The 15,989-nt window shown below is 46.0% G+C and overlaps 2 protein-coding genes across 6 annotated transcripts; both read right to left on the minus strand.

Moving 5' to 3' along the window:
* Nucleotides 1-581: 581 nt before the first annotated feature.
* mfap3l (microfibril associated protein 3 like) lies at nt 582-7,600 on the minus strand. 3 transcript variants are annotated; one of them, XM_062449411.1, is made up of 5 exons: nt 7,351-7,600; nt 6,895-7,077; nt 5,736-6,153; nt 1,935-2,827; nt 582-1,874 (listed from the first exon to the last, which is right to left on the minus strand). In XM_062449411.1, exons 3-5 carry the CDS (start codon nt 6,007-6,009, stop codon nt 1,806-1,808), a joined length of 1,236 nt encoding a protein of 411 aa, XP_062305395.1. In that variant the 5' UTR covers nt 6,010-6,153; nt 6,895-7,077; nt 7,351-7,600; the 3' UTR covers nt 582-1,805. The 3 variants fall into 3 exon arrangements, with proteins under 3 accessions (XP_062305395.1, XP_062305393.1, XP_062305394.1); XM_062449409.1 differs by having other exon boundaries at nt 582-2,827; nt 7,351-7,595; XM_062449410.1 differs by lacking the exon at nt 7,351-7,600 and having other exon boundaries at nt 582-2,827; nt 6,895-7,231.
* Nucleotides 7,601-8,212: 612 nt separating this feature from the next.
* aadat (aminoadipate aminotransferase) lies at nt 8,213-15,984 on the minus strand. Of its 3 annotated transcripts, none has more exons than XM_062449085.1 (14): nt 15,860-15,984; nt 14,603-14,674; nt 14,255-14,423; nt 13,159-13,291; nt 12,991-13,065; nt 12,478-12,687; nt 12,174-12,239; nt 11,949-12,031; nt 11,288-11,384; nt 10,269-10,330; nt 10,102-10,166; nt 9,822-9,928; nt 9,102-9,203; nt 8,213-8,895 (listed from the first exon to the last, which is right to left on the minus strand). In XM_062449085.1, the coding sequence occupies exons 2-14, from the start codon at nt 14,667-14,669 to the stop codon at nt 8,848-8,850; spliced, it is 1,284 nt and encodes a 427-aa protein (XP_062305069.1). In that variant the 5' UTR covers nt 14,670-14,674; nt 15,860-15,984; the 3' UTR covers nt 8,213-8,847. The 3 variants fall into 3 exon arrangements, with proteins under 3 accessions (XP_062305069.1, XP_062305071.1, XP_062305070.1); XM_062449087.1 differs by lacking the exon at nt 15,860-15,984 and adding an exon at nt 15,169-15,222; XM_062449086.1 differs by lacking the exon at nt 15,860-15,984 and adding an exon at nt 14,935-15,156.
* Nucleotides 15,985-15,989: the final 5 nt, after the last annotated feature.

The raw sequence follows: 15,989 nt of genomic DNA on the forward strand, positions 1-15,989 counted from the left end.
AGGATTTATTCGACAGACGCTTCCTGCTTGTGTGTCCTGTCTCTGCTCCTTGCTTGCGTGTATCAGTGCTGTAAGGCTAATACACCTTTCTTCTCTTATCATGGTACATGCACCAGTGGTCACAAGGCCTAACTTGGTTGTGGGTTCACATACTGCAGCTCACAGGGTTCCTGCAGGTTTCAGTAAGTCAAATTTAAGACCTTTAAGACATTTTAAGACCATCAAGATTGAAATTAAAGACGCATTACAAAAAAAAAAGCATTAATTTGTAACCACTAATTGGACATGTCTAATCTAGACCAGCCACAGTAGTTATGGTAACAAGATGGCCTCCTTTGTTCAAGAACAGCAGAAGCTGGCAGTGTGATTGGAGGAGTCAGGTGACAAGATGAGGTGTCCGTGGCCTTCTGTCTTCGTGTTCCACACGAGAGAGAATTTGTGTGGGAGGGTATTTGACAGAAAGAGGGAGTGTGGGGGTTAGGGCAAGAGAAAATACAGGCTGTGTGTGTGTGTGTGTGAGAAAGGACGACACTGGCGTTTTTTTTTTATTTTTTTACAATGACCGAACCAGGAAACCATGGTAACACAGCAGACAAGTTTATTTTATATCCACTACAAAACAGAGGCATACCCAGAGCACTGTTTAAAGCAGAACAATATTCAAGCCTCCCTCAATTTCCCGCTCCACCCTCCTGTCAAAATAAAACTGCCTGGGAAGAAAATCTAAAGAAAGTCTGACCTCCATACCTGTCCGGTCATCATGCAGCAGAAAGCATTGTAGCCTCAATTCAGGTAAGTTAGTGATCTGGGGCCTGACACCAGAACATAATACCAGATGGGAAAATAAAAAGGCTAATAAAACTGAGAAAGAAATAAAATCTGTTACAGGCCTACTGGGAAACACTGGGGTGACATAAGTCTGAATATAATCATATTATTTCTAACTAATGTCATCACTCAAATCGGTCTACAGTGGATAATAGGCCTAATAATAAATCAAAATTCTAACACTTTTTTTTCCTCATAAATGTTTTAAATGAATACAAATTGTGAGGGGGTTTTGAGGATGCTACCACTACGAAAAGGTATGAAGCCCTAGTCAGGTACATTCCATCACATCGTGTGAATACAGAGGTCCACCTGGCTTGCTCATTTAGGTTTGGTATACTCTATATCACAGACTCAGACTAGGGAGACAATATACGTTCAAATCGTCAGGTTCAGCATGCATTTTTATTATAGATCCCACTGAAGCAGCAGGGTTGTTGTCGAACAGTGGTTTTGATGCACTGAGTCCTTTAAGACGTTGCAACTAAAGACGCTGTTCATTGTCAAGGAATACACGCTGAGGAAATAACAACTACAGTAAGAAATAAAAATATATATTTTTTTGTGTGTGTGTTAGTGAAAGATTGCTTACCTGAATGGATTATGGGTTAATAAAGTACTGACAACAAATCAACATTGCCAGGCTGTATATGCCTCTTATGTTTTCTTCTTCTCATCATTACATTACTTATCAAATGACTTGATTCTCCCCTTGTGTACATTCAGCATGGAAATCCAGAAGCATGACAAATGACACAACGTCTTCCACTGGTTGATCTATTCTCCAGAGAAAAGATAAACCTCATACGAGGTTGACAGTTTGTTCTATTCGAACACACAGCCTAAAGATTTGTTCTTGACCAAATTTTTTTTTGGGGGGGGGGACAGTTGTTTTTGTTTACATGTTGTTGTTGTTATTTACGAGGGGTAATGCATAGCAGAATCCTCTGTCACTAGGGGTCGTTATGTGGTCGTCCTCACACATGGCTTTCGTAGATCACCAGACCAGGTGGGCTCTGATTGGCCACCTCTGACTCCGCCTCCGGCTCCGACACCACCTCTAACACCGGCTCCGGCACAGCCTCCGTCACCGCCTCCGGCACAGCCTCCGACACCGCCTCCGGCACAGCCTCCGGCACCGCCTCCGGCACAGCCTCCTGTTCCGGCTCTTCCTGTTCCTGTTCGGAGCCATGCTCCTCCGACTCCTGATCCAGATGCACGGAAGCCAATGGGGGAGGGGATGAGGGTGTGGTCTCTGGGAGGGGCGGGGCTTCAATGCTGCAGTACCCCGTGATGGCCAGCGGGGGGTGGATGGACACCTGGATGGCAATGTGCTGCGGCTGCTCGTGGAGGGACGCGTCGTCGGAATCGGCGGCGGGCGACTCGCTCCGCTCCCTCTCCCGCTCCCGCAGGATGGTGAAGACGTCCCCGGCCCCGAGCATGCGGCAGCCCAGGTCGCGGTGGCCCTCGGGGGCCTGGCGGAGAAAGGTGTGCCTCATCTCCTCCACCCCCACCACCTCCAGGATATCCTCCATGAAGGTGCGGCAGTTCATGATGAGCGGCGGCAGGGGGATGCTGCGGGCCAGCTCTTCGATGTAGCGGGCGAACTCCATGGTCTTGAACTGGGTCACCTTGGCCAGCTCCAGGGTCTTGGCCGAGGTGATGATGGGGATGCGCTTGGCGATCTCGAAGGCCTTCTGGAGCTTCTCGGCGCCCTCGGTGCGGAAGAACTCGTTGATGGCCTTCTCTGTCTTCTTCAGGTGGCTGGACATCATGCAGAGGCGCGTGATGTTGAGCGCCATGATGATGGTGAAGGTGACGAGGCACACCACCATGTAGTAGACGCCCATGTCGCCGCGGGTGATGACCACTCGCAGCGTCACCGTGCAGTTGGAGGCGCCGTGCGCGTTGGACGCCACGCACGTGTACTTGCCGCGGTCGGAGAAGGTGATGGCGGTGATGTTGAGGACGCCGTTGTCCAGCAGCCACCACTTGCCATCTGGAGGGAGGGAGGGGGAAAAGAGGGAGGGAGGGAGGGGGAAAAAGGGAGAGGGAGGGAGGGGGGAAAAGGGAGAGGGAGGGAGGGACGGAGGGAGGGAGGGGGAAAAGAGGGAGGGAGGGAGGGGGAAAAGGGAGAGGGAGGGAGGGGGAAGAGAGAGAGGGAGGGAGGGAGGGGGGGGATAGAGGGAGGGAGGGGGGGGAGAGAGGGAGGGAGGGAGGGGGGGGAGAGAGGGAGGGAGGGGGAAAATAGAGAGGGAGGGAGGGGGAAAAGACAGAGGGAAGAGAGGGAGGGAGGGAGGGAGGGGGGGAGAGAGGGAGGGGGGGAGAGAGGGAGGGAGGGGAGAGAGGGAGGGAGGTCTTTACAACTGAGCACTTTAGGATGATGGAGAATCAATGATCATCAGTGGTACAAAAAGTAAATAAGAAAACACAGCCACCTCCTGATCATCGTGAGGGAACTCATGTCTGGAGTGTGTGCATGGGGAAGGCTCTGCTGAGCCATGGCCAGATAACTGACATCAGCTCTTCTACTGCCTCTCAGCCACTGTGAGAGCGTGTCGAGGGCCCTGAGTCAAACCCAGACCTGCTTACTCTGCTTCCAAGCCTGAAGGGGCCCTGACTCTTAACTTATTTATAGAATCAGTCCTTGTGACGAAATTGCATTATGCTTTGGCAATGTAGCTCAATTCATTCATTGCCAACCCTGCCCCCGGAAACTTATGAAATAAACTCTGGCAACAAACAAACAGCAATTAATTTATCCACAAAGGGTTTCCATTGAGCCATTAATATACTCCTGCAAACAGCACAGGCTGCCATGGCTCTCTGCCTTCGCTTACGGGTGACGGGTTAAGATCTTAGCGATGGAAAAATCGTTTTTCTCGATGAGTTTGAGCCGGCAGTGACCTTGTTCTCTTGCTCTCTCGCTCTCTCTCTCGTGTTACATTTTTAAATAGGGGGAGGAACCAGGGGCTGCCAGGAAAAGTAGACTGCTAGGGGGAAGGTTAGGTACAAGTTCCGTCGTTTCTACGCAAATGAGCTAGACTGTGTACACGGGGAGGCACAGGAAGTATCTCACAGGATCTGGTTAGGGGGGGGAGATAAATGTTTCCTGATCACAAAAAACATCTAAAAAGACCTAGAATAATATGTTCAGGAGGCCCGAGTACTGCTCGTATCCTACCGGTTTTCCACCCCATAACAAAAGCCCTCATGTTCACATCACAGGAAGGGAAGTTCACAGCAAATATGAAGCACTCTGCCACCATGCACCATCCACTATTTACCATCGACGTATCCTGTTACAGTCCTGCCTCAAGTCTGTGGTTTGTTACTGTGTAAGATGGACGACGGTCTCCCCCCTCGGCTCCACTCCTCCTCTTCCCCCTCCTCCTCTGAGCAGATTCTGACTGCTCCTTCCGAGTGGGAGGTTGTCAGAGAGAGGACCGCTTGGAGGGTGAGACAAACCTAGGAGGCTAAGCTAGGGGCTGTGGAAGCAGGCAACACTCACAGCTTGTGCCCCCCCCCCCCCCCCCCCCCCCCCGAATGAGAGGAGGAAATGTATGCCAGGCGACATTGGCCGGTGTTTCTGTGATGAGGGACACGGTTCTAATTTTACCTCATCGCCGTCCCTCTGCAGTGTTCCAGGCTTACTGCTGCTCAGTGGCTGACTGTGTGTGTGTGTGTGTGTGTGTGTGTGTGTGTGTGGTTGACATCCACACCTTGCACCTGGTACCTCTTTACTAATGACTTTGCTATGACAGATGATACGGCAGTGTCTTTGTGAGGCTGGAGAGCGAGTGAGGGAGAGCGAAAGAGAGAGAGGTTAAAAAACCCCAAACAGCACTGAGAATCCTGGGCAACCATGCAGCAGTAACTACTATACCTGTCCCAACAGGTTAGTAACAGAGATAGGTGGAGACAGTACAGTAAACTGCACATTCCAAATGAATAATAGAATCCCACTTCAGACAGAACGAGGTCTTCTACAACTTTGGAAAAGATCCATGCAACAGGAAATAGGATCTGTGCTTGTTTAAGACACACTTTTGTTGAATAACTGTGAGCAGGCACGAGTTGTGACATGCCTTCCCTCGAACTAAGGGCCGCCCAAATGGGTCTCATCTAGGACATGTCCGAAGGATCCATACCTTTTAAAGATAGTAACAATGACAGGAAGGAGGAGAAAGCTTCTTCTATAACTGTAGTCAGTTACTTAGAATTGCCTAGAGGAACTGATAATAATGTAGGCCAGCTAAGAATGGTGCAACTTGTAGTAACTTGACACTATCTGTATTTTTTTTTCTTCATAATCTCATTTCTGTATGTACAGCCATGGCTATGTCAAGGCCAGGATATTGGGTATCTCTCTGTTGTGTTGTGTACTATGTATTAAGTGTCTTCTCTTACGCAACTGATTCTGAACCAGCTTCTGGGACAAAAAATGTAGAGTATCGAGATCATCATTGTTGGCGCTCTTTACTAACTAGGGAGGGTTACTATGTTTAGATCCTCTGGTTTGACCACAGCGTTATTGCTACGATTATCTCTGAACAGCTATAATCACATCAGTATTCTTATACAGGAATATCACTGTTGACAGTCTGACAGTGACCTTCAGATGAAATCCCTCTCTCTCGCTGTGATCTGGTTAGTGCACAAAGGGGAGTTCTTTAACAAGGCTGACTGACAGCTGTCAACCACAGATTATACACTAGGCTGGATGGTTTATGGTTGATTTTAATTTTTTATAGCAATATTTTTTGCCTCTACTGTCAATAGACATGACTTATATAGCTAGCAGAGTGGTGTTGGGAGAGGAATGATAGTTTTGTGAGCCTTCACGTTATCCAGCACAAAGATAAGTGCCACTGTCGTGGTGTGCCATTTGACGGCTTTTGACTCACCACTCATCTCCGTGTCTAGCTGCATTCCGTGGGAGTTGTACCACTGTATATTCGGGAACGGTTCTCCGGTGACGTTGCAATCTATCAGTGCGCAGTTTCCCTCCCGGGCGATGATCTGGCTAACTCCCTTAAACACCACGGGCACAAATCCACCATCTGCCGCTGTACCGTTCTCGGTTCTGTTTCCATCGGAAAAAGCCGATAAGGCCCCAGCGGTATAAACGGATATAACGGACACCAAAACTCTGATTGCGAAGCCACCGGACCAATTCATTTTCTCGGCTGATAGTCGTTCAGTTAATAAAGGCTAAATTGATTTGTGTCATTCCACATATCTCTTCATCTTTCACAGATTGGTTATCTCCTAATGATGATGGGAGAGCGTTTGGTTTTCACCTCCGACTCTTCAAAGATGTCACTGAAACAAAAAAACAGACCATCTTAAGGAAGGGTGCCAGTTTGTTACACTCGTACATTCATTTCTGTTTGAATACACCTACCAAATGAATACAATGCAGACCCTGACAAAAGACTTCGCTGTGACTGCGATGACCTCGTTAAGACTGCACACATTGGTTGTGTGGCATTATTTTTAGACAATATGTGGTGGTTGGCCAATAACTAGCTTCAGACTTCCAACGGGTTAGTTGTGTTGTTGCACTGAAAAACACAATTCGTTCGGTAGCTCAGCTGGCTCCGAGACCTACTGCAATCTAATCATTTGAATACTAGCTACTTGCATTCGGTCTGGGTCTATCTAGACTATGCTTTTTATATCCTAATTATCAGTTTTAAGACAATTAACGTAACAATTCAATTGGAAAAGGGGAATGCAGTGCTAAGGGGGACCGGGGGGAAATTACAGTAACCCCGCTAGCTATCAAACGTACTAGATAGCCACCCAATGTTAACTGGTTTGCAACTAGTTGGATACACTTTTTAAATAATTTGGTATGTTTAAAATTTGAACGTTATCCATCAAAAAAAGGGTTCTTTTCAGAACACAAAACCGATTATCATGATCTAGCTTGTTGGCCATCTAAAACCGAAGTATCGAGCTAGCTAGCTGGAAGGCTAGCACGCACACAACCCCTTATGTTGCAATAACGTTATCTTTGTCGGCTAACAATTTTCCAACAACGACGTCATGTATACTTACATCATAAATGTTCATCTTTTCCACTAAGATACCATCATAAGTAACCTTATTTAATAATAAACGTCAGCTTGTCGACGTTTTATGGCAACAACAATCCGCTACTCGTTCGCTGTCCCATCATCATCACCATCCACGTAGCTAGCTGTCCGCACGCAATGTTGCTGGTTTTGGACGTTTTTCTCTCTAGAAAAATTACCACAGCAATAGCATCACATGAACTAGGCTGGTTACTGGATACGAAGACTCAAGTGGTCGACATGGGCATATGTAGGCTACTGTAGTATATGTAAAACATTTAAAATAAAACGTTTGTGCTTTGTAGGCTATATTAAAAATAGTTATTTTGTATTTAGCGTGATCATATAAAAGAATAAGGGTAAGTTAATATGTTCAAATAAATAGCAGATTACAATCAAGAATCATGCAGAATTCAAAAAACACCTACTAAGACTTTACAACACAAATAAAGTAGACTGAAGGGTCTCGTTCTCTCTATCTCCATTAAGTGCGCGCTTCAGACAAGACCTTACTGTCCAAGGTCTCGGGGCAGCTTGCCAACAACCACTGCAGCATTCGATCGGATGTATTGACCCACTGTACTCACGAAGTGGTCAAATGACAATATACTCCATTTGCGGTCCTCGGAAACACTACCCTTTGTGTCAAAGACTTAACAAACCCACTAGAATAAGTATGCACATTAGGGAAATGTATAGTTCTACAAGTAAAAACTAAATAAACTGTCTTTGAATTGAATTACAGTCACCACCAACAAGAGCTATTGCAAAAGAACACTGGGATAAATGTCACAGTGCCAGTGTTGATAGTTGGTGGCTTCGCTCAGCTTCACCCAGGTCAGTCATATTTGGTTTTTTAGAAAACAATTATTGACCGACCTTCAAGCTGTTGTAATGGGTACAACTGACATGCTATATGAAGAAAAAAAAATATTCCTCTAGGCACTAAACCAAATCAATATCTCACTTTAGAAATAAACCGTTTCACATCCTTTAGGTGCTCTGAAGTGTTCATGGGAATGCTAAATCAGTTATGGGAAGGAAGTAGATTAATATTCAGATTTCTTTGGGATAAAGCAGGACTACACAGTAAAGCTACCACTTAAGTGACTTGAATATCACCGCAGCCTTGCAGCATACAGTACATATGACTCATAACAAAGTTTGCTAATGCAAAAAAGCTGAAACATCCTGAAGTGGGTCAGCTGTACTCTTTCGGTGCCACATGCTGAGGCTGAGGGCTGCTAGTGAGAAATGCTGGACCAAGTTCACATGTCTGTCGAATCTCAGAACAAATCAGAAACAGAATCAGAATAAGCTTTATTCGCCATGTAAGTTCACACAAACATGTCCTAGAATTTGCTGTGGCAGGCAGGTGCATTCGATGAACTCCTAAATCATTTAGAGTCTCCACTTGTAAAGGCGAGCCTGACTCAAACCAAAACACACTGCTGTGGGGTACAGTGTGTCGCCAGCACTACGACCCCCACAGGGGCGTCTCACATCGTTTGCAGTGTTGGGGAGTGGCAGTTTGTGAAAAAACGGCAATCGTAGTAAATTAGTTTCATTTTTTGTTCTTTCTTCCGTCACAATCCTCAGTATCATACATCGATCGGTCCACAGTTAAACTAAGTCAAACTGCAATAAATAAAGATTTTCATTTGTGTGTGTGTGTTAAAGGCTAGTTTCAAGAAATGCTTGTTACAATGTAAGTCAAGTTTGCAATGCCACCAACAAATAATAACAGTAAAGACAATACTGTAACTGACAATCAAAACCAATCGAAAACGATTTGCCATCTTTCCAACTGGGGACACTAGAAACACAATCACATAATGTCTCCAGGCTCCTATGAATCCTGGTCTTTGGCCTCAGGAGTAAATTGGGAACTTACTGTTCAAAATATGTCTAAGATAATACTAAATCACTTCAGTTTTCATTTAATAAGAGCCTCCTTGATGAGAGCAGACAGCCTCTTGAAAGCCTGTTGAGGGCGAGAGACAAATGGAGAGAAATAAAGAGAGGGTGAGATAGAGAAAGGAAAGAGTGGGAGAGTAGGTGAGTTTCAAGATTAATTAACTGGATGACCTCAGACATCAATGATGTGTGCATACATAACGCATGTTTGCTTGTGTGAGTGAGTGTGATATGTGTGTCTGTGTGTGTGTGTGTGTGTGTGTGTGTGTGTACCTCATCAATCTGTTGTGGTGTGGAGAGGGAGAAGGCAGCTCTAACATAAGGACAGGGTTCTGAGCTGTTGATCATGAACACTCCTCCGGGGACTAGCAGCACCTAGAAGCACACACACACACACACACACACACACACACAGACAATACAGGTTAGATCAACAGACAATATCTCGGTGCACGTTTGTGTGCTCATTTGTACATCATTTCAGAATCAGAATCTTTGATCGCCAAGTAAGTGTTCACAAACAAGGAATTTACTTTGGTGGGCAGGTGCATACGGTAAACATAATAAACATATTGAATCCTAAAATCTTTATTACGTTCTGTCCATGGCACTCAACCCTAACACAGTGTACGGTCTTAATTGTTCAGAGGAGAATGCTCCAATGCGCTCTATAATAGCCCAATTGTGCTTTCTAATTCTTGTCACACAGACGCCACGCTAATTCTTTTCATACAGAAAAGGGTTTGTGTGGAAGCGAGAGAGAGAGAGAGAGAGAGAGAGAGAGAGAGAGAGAGAGATGAGAGAGAGAGAGAGAGAGAGAGAGAGAGAGAGGAATAAAACGATAGGCCTTTGTGGATAAGGCTGCTTTCCATACACTATAAGCACACGCGCCTTGGCCTTAGTGCAAATCACCTGCTTTCCCTGATACAAAACAACAAAGACACGTGACCTGTCTTGCGTGCGTGCGTGTACATGTGTGTATGCAATACCGACCTCCTTCTCCAGAGCTTTCTCCATGATGAGCTGTTGTGTGTCTGAGACGTCCTTTAGTTTGATCCACAGGAACATGCCCGCTGCTGGTGCATGCCACTCAGCAACGTCTGCACACACAAACACACATACACGCGCACACGCACACACGCACACACACACACACAGAAGGTACTGAGCCTTGATGTTGATTGACAGTTATATCGATTTAGCCAAGGAACAGGGTGCTACAAGGCACTATAATGCTGCATGTTTTATGTTTAAAGGAGACTCGAATCGAAACCTGTCAGCCACTTGTCAGCAGAGGATATCATGGCATCTCGCTGTTTCCTGTAAAACTCAATCACCCTTCGAAGGGAAAAGAAACATGAGTTATCATTATATACTATGAGTTATTCATATATATTACTGCATCAGGGTGAGTGATGTGTGTGTGTGTGTGAGGCCTACCCATCTATATGGTTGAGGAAGCCCTCTTGGCCCCAGCCATGCAGCAGCTGAGTGACCATGAGCTGCAAGTAGAGGGAGATATAAGACAGCAGGACTGAATTCCCTGACCTATCCCATGCAGCTGAACCACACTATACATTTACATTTACATTTAGTCATTTAGCAGACGCTCTTATCCAGAGCGACTTACAGTAAGTACAGGGACATTCCCCAGAAGCAAGTAGGGTGAAGTGCCTTGCCCAAGGACACAATGTCATTTGGCACGGCCAGGAATCGAACTGGCAACCTTCAGATCACTAGCCCGATTCCCTAACCGCTCAGCCACCTGACTCCCTGTACAGTGGCACGGCACTTGGCTAGCGAACTCAGGTAGACGGCTAGGCTAGGAGGCCATAGTGGTGAGTTATCTGTTTTAGTAATTCGTGTAGGAAGATGTCTGTGTAAGACCAAAGGGAATGTCTGACGGCATATGATATCGTGCTGGGTCCTATCTTTCACATCCCCATCTCTCGTTACTTCCTCCTGTGAACTGTGGTCGAGATCGCACGGAACGCTGCGACAAGAGCAAAAAGTGCCTGTCAGCTCCAGTCAGAGGGCAGGGGGGGCGGAGTCAGCACGGCATCAACCTCTAACTCGGCACTGATTAAAATGTCTCCCGTTCCCTCTGCCTAACCTCGTCTTCCAGGAAACGCAGTCAATGATTGCTTTGAGTGACCTTTCAAAGAAGGTTTGTGTTGTGATCGCTACCTGCATCCAGCCTAACAGTCTATTCCGAAAAACCATTTGGTGGGGGTTGATCTGTCAACACTTTCACGGTTTCCCCCGCCAGACTAGTCCCAGGAAAAGAGGCCCACGAGAGATGTAAACAGAGGCTCACACGGGACGTGTACAGCCCAGAAAACAATCCCATCACGCGTGGTTTCCCCGAAACACAGAGTAGCGCTGTGTTTTAAAGGAGAGGGTGTGGGGGGGGGGATTTGATAAGAGAGGGGTGTAAGCAGAGGAGGAGGTCCTTCCACCTGTGTGAAGGTGCTGGTGTGCATGGTGGAGGCCTGAATGTGGAGAACCACTCTGTCCACCAGGGGCTTGGGTCCCGTTACAAAGCCTATCCTCAGTCTGCAAAATCAAGATAACACACACACACACACACACACTGGTTACTCCAGTGGAAAAAAACAACAATTTGTCAAGAGACCGTTCCTGTGTCCTCTATAGCTTTCCCACACAACACCACACACACACTGTGTGTGTGTACAGGGAGTTGCATGAAGTAATTAAATTGCTTGATGAACTGGAAAAACAAGCACTCAGTCGTAGCCCAAAGAGTAAACACACTGGTAAACGATGAGTACAAATCCTTGTGGAACAATCAATAACTGTTTAGGTCTACACCTTTGACCCTGTTGTTAACCCCTCTATCCAATCCAGAGTCTGTCTGTCTGCCTGCCTGTCCACCTTCTCGTCTGCCTGTCTGCCTGCCTGTCCACCTGCTCATCTGCCCGTCTGTCTGCCTGTCCACCTGCTCATCTGCCCGTCTGTCTGCCTGTCCACCTGCTCATCTGCCCGTCTGTCTGCCTGTCCACCTGCTCATCTGCCTGTCTGTGTGCGTGTCTGTCTGTCTGCCTGTCTGTCTGCATGTCTGTCTGCCTGTCTGTCTGCGTGTCTGTCTGCTTGTCTCACCCTGAGGAGAGGATCTTAGAGAAAGAGTCTGTCCGGAGGATTCTACCATCTACATCCATGGAGAGAAAAGTGGGTGCCCAGGGCTGAAAGGAAAAGAGAGAATAAGAGAGAGAATTAGAAACAGGGAAAAACATACAATTATACACATTTAAAGGACGTCATTAAACAGTAGGTTTGGTAAGACAAACAACAAATGCAGTCAGGGATGGATCTAGACCTTTTTACCTTATCAAACTGCAAGAAGTAATAGGGGTCATCCTCGATGATGAGCATGTCATACTGTCTTGCAAGCTACCCAAAACAGAGCAGCAGAAGTTAATTGAGCACCACAGGGGAAACCTCCCAACGCCTCGTCAGTTAGACCTCATTAACACTAGCGCTCTACTTCCTGGTTCCCTTTCCTTCCCCCCATGCATGAGTCAGGAGATTCTGTCTTCTTCTTCTCTCTTTCAATCAGCTGACAGAATATGCGGAATATGTTATCGTTATGATATATTATGGGCTGCCCCAGCAGGAGTCGCCGTCATACCTCATAGACTTCCTGCTTCCTCTGGGCTGCCATGGAGGCCCCGGTGGGGTTGCCCCCGTTGGGGATGGTGTAGAGCACCCTGGGGGCGGAGCTTCCGGGCCTGTGTACGTCCGACGGATCCCAGCGGGACAGCACCTCCTTCAGGCCAGAGGGGATCATGCCATGCTGGTCGCTGGGGACGTTAATGAGGTTACAGCCCAGTGGCTGGAGCTGAGGGTGAGGGAGGGAGGGAGGGAGGGAGAGAGAAAGAGAGAGAGGGAAGAGAGAGAGAGAGAGAGAGAGAGAGAGAGAGAGAGAGAGAGAGAGAGAGAGAGAGAGAGAGAGAGAGAGAGAGAGAGAGAGAGAGAGAGAGAGAGAGAGAGAGAGAGAAGGGGAGAAAGAGAGAGATAAAGTGAGAGAGAGAGGGAGGGAGAGAAAAAGAGACAGAGAGATAATATAAGGAGAAAGACTACTACTGTGAAGGTGACAAAGGGACGTTAGGGAACAGGGAAACTAACTGTCTGCGTCTCTTACGGCTGCTAAAGTTCCAGAGTAGGTGGGGGCATCAAGGAGAACGTTGTCTCCGGGGTTCACTAACATCTCAAACACCTGCAACAAGAGGTCAGAGGTTCAAAAGGTCAGCGTCACCCTACAGGGGTCATGGCCAGAGGCACAGTGACCCTGAACCACGGTTGTGGTTACCTTGCAGAGTCCCTCCTGACTGCCGGTGGTCACACACATGTCCATCTGGCCTGTCTCCACGCTGTAGCTCGCTGTGGGAGGGTTGTGGAGGTTCTTTTGAAGGTTCTTCATCCAAGTCAGCAACTCAGGAATCCTACGAAACATAAACATCGCTCTGGTATTTCAGGTTTTCATATTTCAAAACGGATTATTATCAAACTTACATGAGCTTGTGAGTTTGGTTTAAATGTTATCGTGTATTTGTTATCTCGGGTGTGACAGATATTCTGACTGATTGTTGACTCTCATTTGTAAAGTGGTAGAAGCCTTAACCATTGTGTTTATATAAACAGAGATCTGTATCTTGTTATAGAAGGAAACACGTGTTTAAAAAGCACCATATTGTGCATCCAACACAAAACAATAGTGTAACTATTAAGTAATATAAGGGTCCAGTCAAACAGTCTTATCTTTGTTTTATAGCCGTTTAGGTGTTATCAGTGGGGATTTAAACCTATGCTGTGTATCAGTGGTGGCTGGAGCTGCGACCTCAGGCAGTGCTGTTTACTCTGAGAGCCATAAATGTTGATAAGGAGCTGTGAAGAGATAACCTTCACTGGCCACCTATTGACGATGTGTGTTTGAAAATGGGATTCCTACAGATGGCTCCCTGCGACAGAAGACTTTTCCACTTCAGCCCATTTCTTCATTCACAATGTTCAATGACATTACGCTCACTTTAATGTTACAGTCTTTAATGAGTCTCTATTTAATACGTACATCTACTATATACAGTGTACGCTATAGAAAAGAAATAGCTTTTCTGTGTATGTCGTTGTTCTCATACTGTATGCAGCCCAGAGTAGCTGGGTCCTAGTGCCTGTGACCCAGCTCTGCAGTCTCTCTCACATTTACATTTTACATTTTGTCATTTAGCAGATGCTCTTGTCCAGAGCAACTTACAGTAAGTACAGGGACATTCCCCCGAGGCAAGTAGGGTGAACTGCCTTGCCCAAGGACACAACATCATTTTTCACAGCCAGGGAATCGAACCGGCAACCTTCTGATTAATAGCCCTATTCCCTAACCCCTCAGCCATCTGATCGCCTGCTCTCACCCGCTGGATGCAGAGTACTGCAGAGCCCTCTTCATCAGGGGCTCGTCGAATGTGACCGCATCGCCGTTTTTCAACCGGATGGTTGCTGACAGGAAGGGGAAGGTGTTAGGGTTGGGTGCCCCCCCGGCCAGAGAGATCATGGAGGGGGGGGAACGCTGCTGCAGCTCAGCTGGGGGGAGGGAGGGAGGGGGGGGGGCAGAAGAGGGTGAGGAAGAGGAGAAGGTGGGCAACTTGCAGAGGGCGAGTATTTTAAGTGCTATACTTCATCACAAGTGATGTGTGTTTAACTGACAAAAGTATGAGGGGCAAATAAAAGCGGCAAATAAAAAAAAATCTTTTGTCACTTACTCAGCATTCGAATGGGAGAAGGCTTCCTAGCTGCACTGACAGCAGTCAAAAACCGTGAGTAATTCATGATTCCTGTAGATATAATTGATAATGTGGGTTAAATATCAAGGCGCTAACTAAAAAAAAGTATATGCATAAAATGGTTTAACAAACATCAGTGTGGTAAATCATCTGTGGAAAAGTTGTTAAATCTACAACTCAGAAAATATTAATTAGTTTAATGTGCATGAGACACTGCCGTAAAAATGATTAACACAATTATCTAGACCAATTATGCCATGCTGTCAGATGAATGCAGGTGTCAATATAAATACATTATATATTTTTCTTGCTGGAAATGTAAACACAGCCAGCAGCGTATGTTGCTGCAATTGTGCTTACTGTGCTGTATTTCAAGCAAGCACGGAGAGTAGCAAGGCGATTACAAAACAAGATGTTTGCATGGATTTATACTTCTTAGACTTAAAATGTAAGTCTTAAATACAAAATGTCTAAAGTTCATAGAGCAAGGATCCAAAACTCATTATTAAAATCGTACTTGACCACGTTCGGTTTACATGACTGACCTTGCGTATCTTGAGCTCAATTACAGTGGCTTCTGGACAATGTATTTTTTACATTGGAATGAAACTATCACGCGTCAATATAAAAACTACAATACCCAAACACCATCCGTTGACCCGTAACGGCGTAGGGCAACTGTGCAAACCAACAACATACAGTGGCTCCTCCAATCATAAACATCAACGAGACACAATTAACAATTTCATAATTTGGTCCAAATATGCTCCTTATTTCAAAATAAAACGTTTGGGTTCTCGCTCGGTAGTCTACTAGTTTAACATCCACGCGGCTAGATGGCAGTGAAGAGTTGTTTGGCGTACCTGAACGCCGCGAGGAATCAAATGCCTTGTTGTTATGATAGCTGCTAGCTGGGATACATACTGACTACATTTGATCTACATACAGTAGCGTTAACTAGATAGGAGCAAGGGCTTGATTCGCGATTACCACTGTTCACAAATCTGATTAGCTTGTTTTTTTCCAAGTAGTAACTGGCTGGATAACGATCAAAAGTTTTGTTAAATGGTAACCGCGTTTGCATTTCGTGTGTTGTGTTAGCAACAACTGTAGCTAGCTAGATAGCTATCATGCTAAGCAGCTACTGTAGCTACTGTCATTAATACAGGTGTAAGGGTGTAATTCGGTGTGTGCAATGCTGTATAAAGCTAGCTAAGTGAGATATTTTTTACTTACCAAATCTAAATTGTGTTTGTACGACTTATGCTTGACAGTTGCGTGTAGCTTCCTCGGCGACACGGAAAGGCCATCCGTTTTCTAGCTAGATTTGAGCCCTTATTACAGATAACAAAACATTGGACACTTG

This window comes from Osmerus eperlanus, chromosome 23 (genome assembly GCF_963692335.1).
Source record: "Osmerus eperlanus chromosome 23, fOsmEpe2.1, whole genome shotgun sequence".
NCBI classification, from domain to species: Eukaryota; Metazoa; Chordata; class Actinopteri; order Osmeriformes; family Osmeridae; genus Osmerus; species Osmerus eperlanus.

What these genes read in the sequence shown, in the direction of transcription:
- mfap3l (XM_062449409.1), bottom strand. Translation starts at nt 6,009, where the DNA reads ATGAATTGGTCCGGTGGCTTCGCAATCAGAGTTTTGGTGTCCGTTATA. An exon ending in GCTAGACACGGAGATGAGTG is followed by an intron (nt 2,828 to 5,735) that starts GTGAGTCAAAAG and finishes CCCTCCCTCCAG; the next exon opens with ATGGCAAGTGGTGGCTGCTG.
- aadat (XM_062449085.1), bottom strand. Translation starts at nt 14,669, where the DNA reads ATGAATTACTCACGGTTTTTGACTGCTGTCAGTGCAGCTAGGAAGCCT. An exon ending in ACTTCTTGCAGTTTGATAAG is followed by an intron (nt 12,032 to 12,173) that starts GTAAAAAGGTCT and finishes TTTTCCTTTCAG; the next exon opens with CCCTGGGCACCCACTTTTCT. An exon ending in TTCCTCAACCATATAGATGG is followed by an intron (nt 10,167 to 10,268) that starts GTAGGCCTCACA and finishes TTCCCTTCGAAG; the next exon opens with GGTGATTGAGTTTTACAGGA.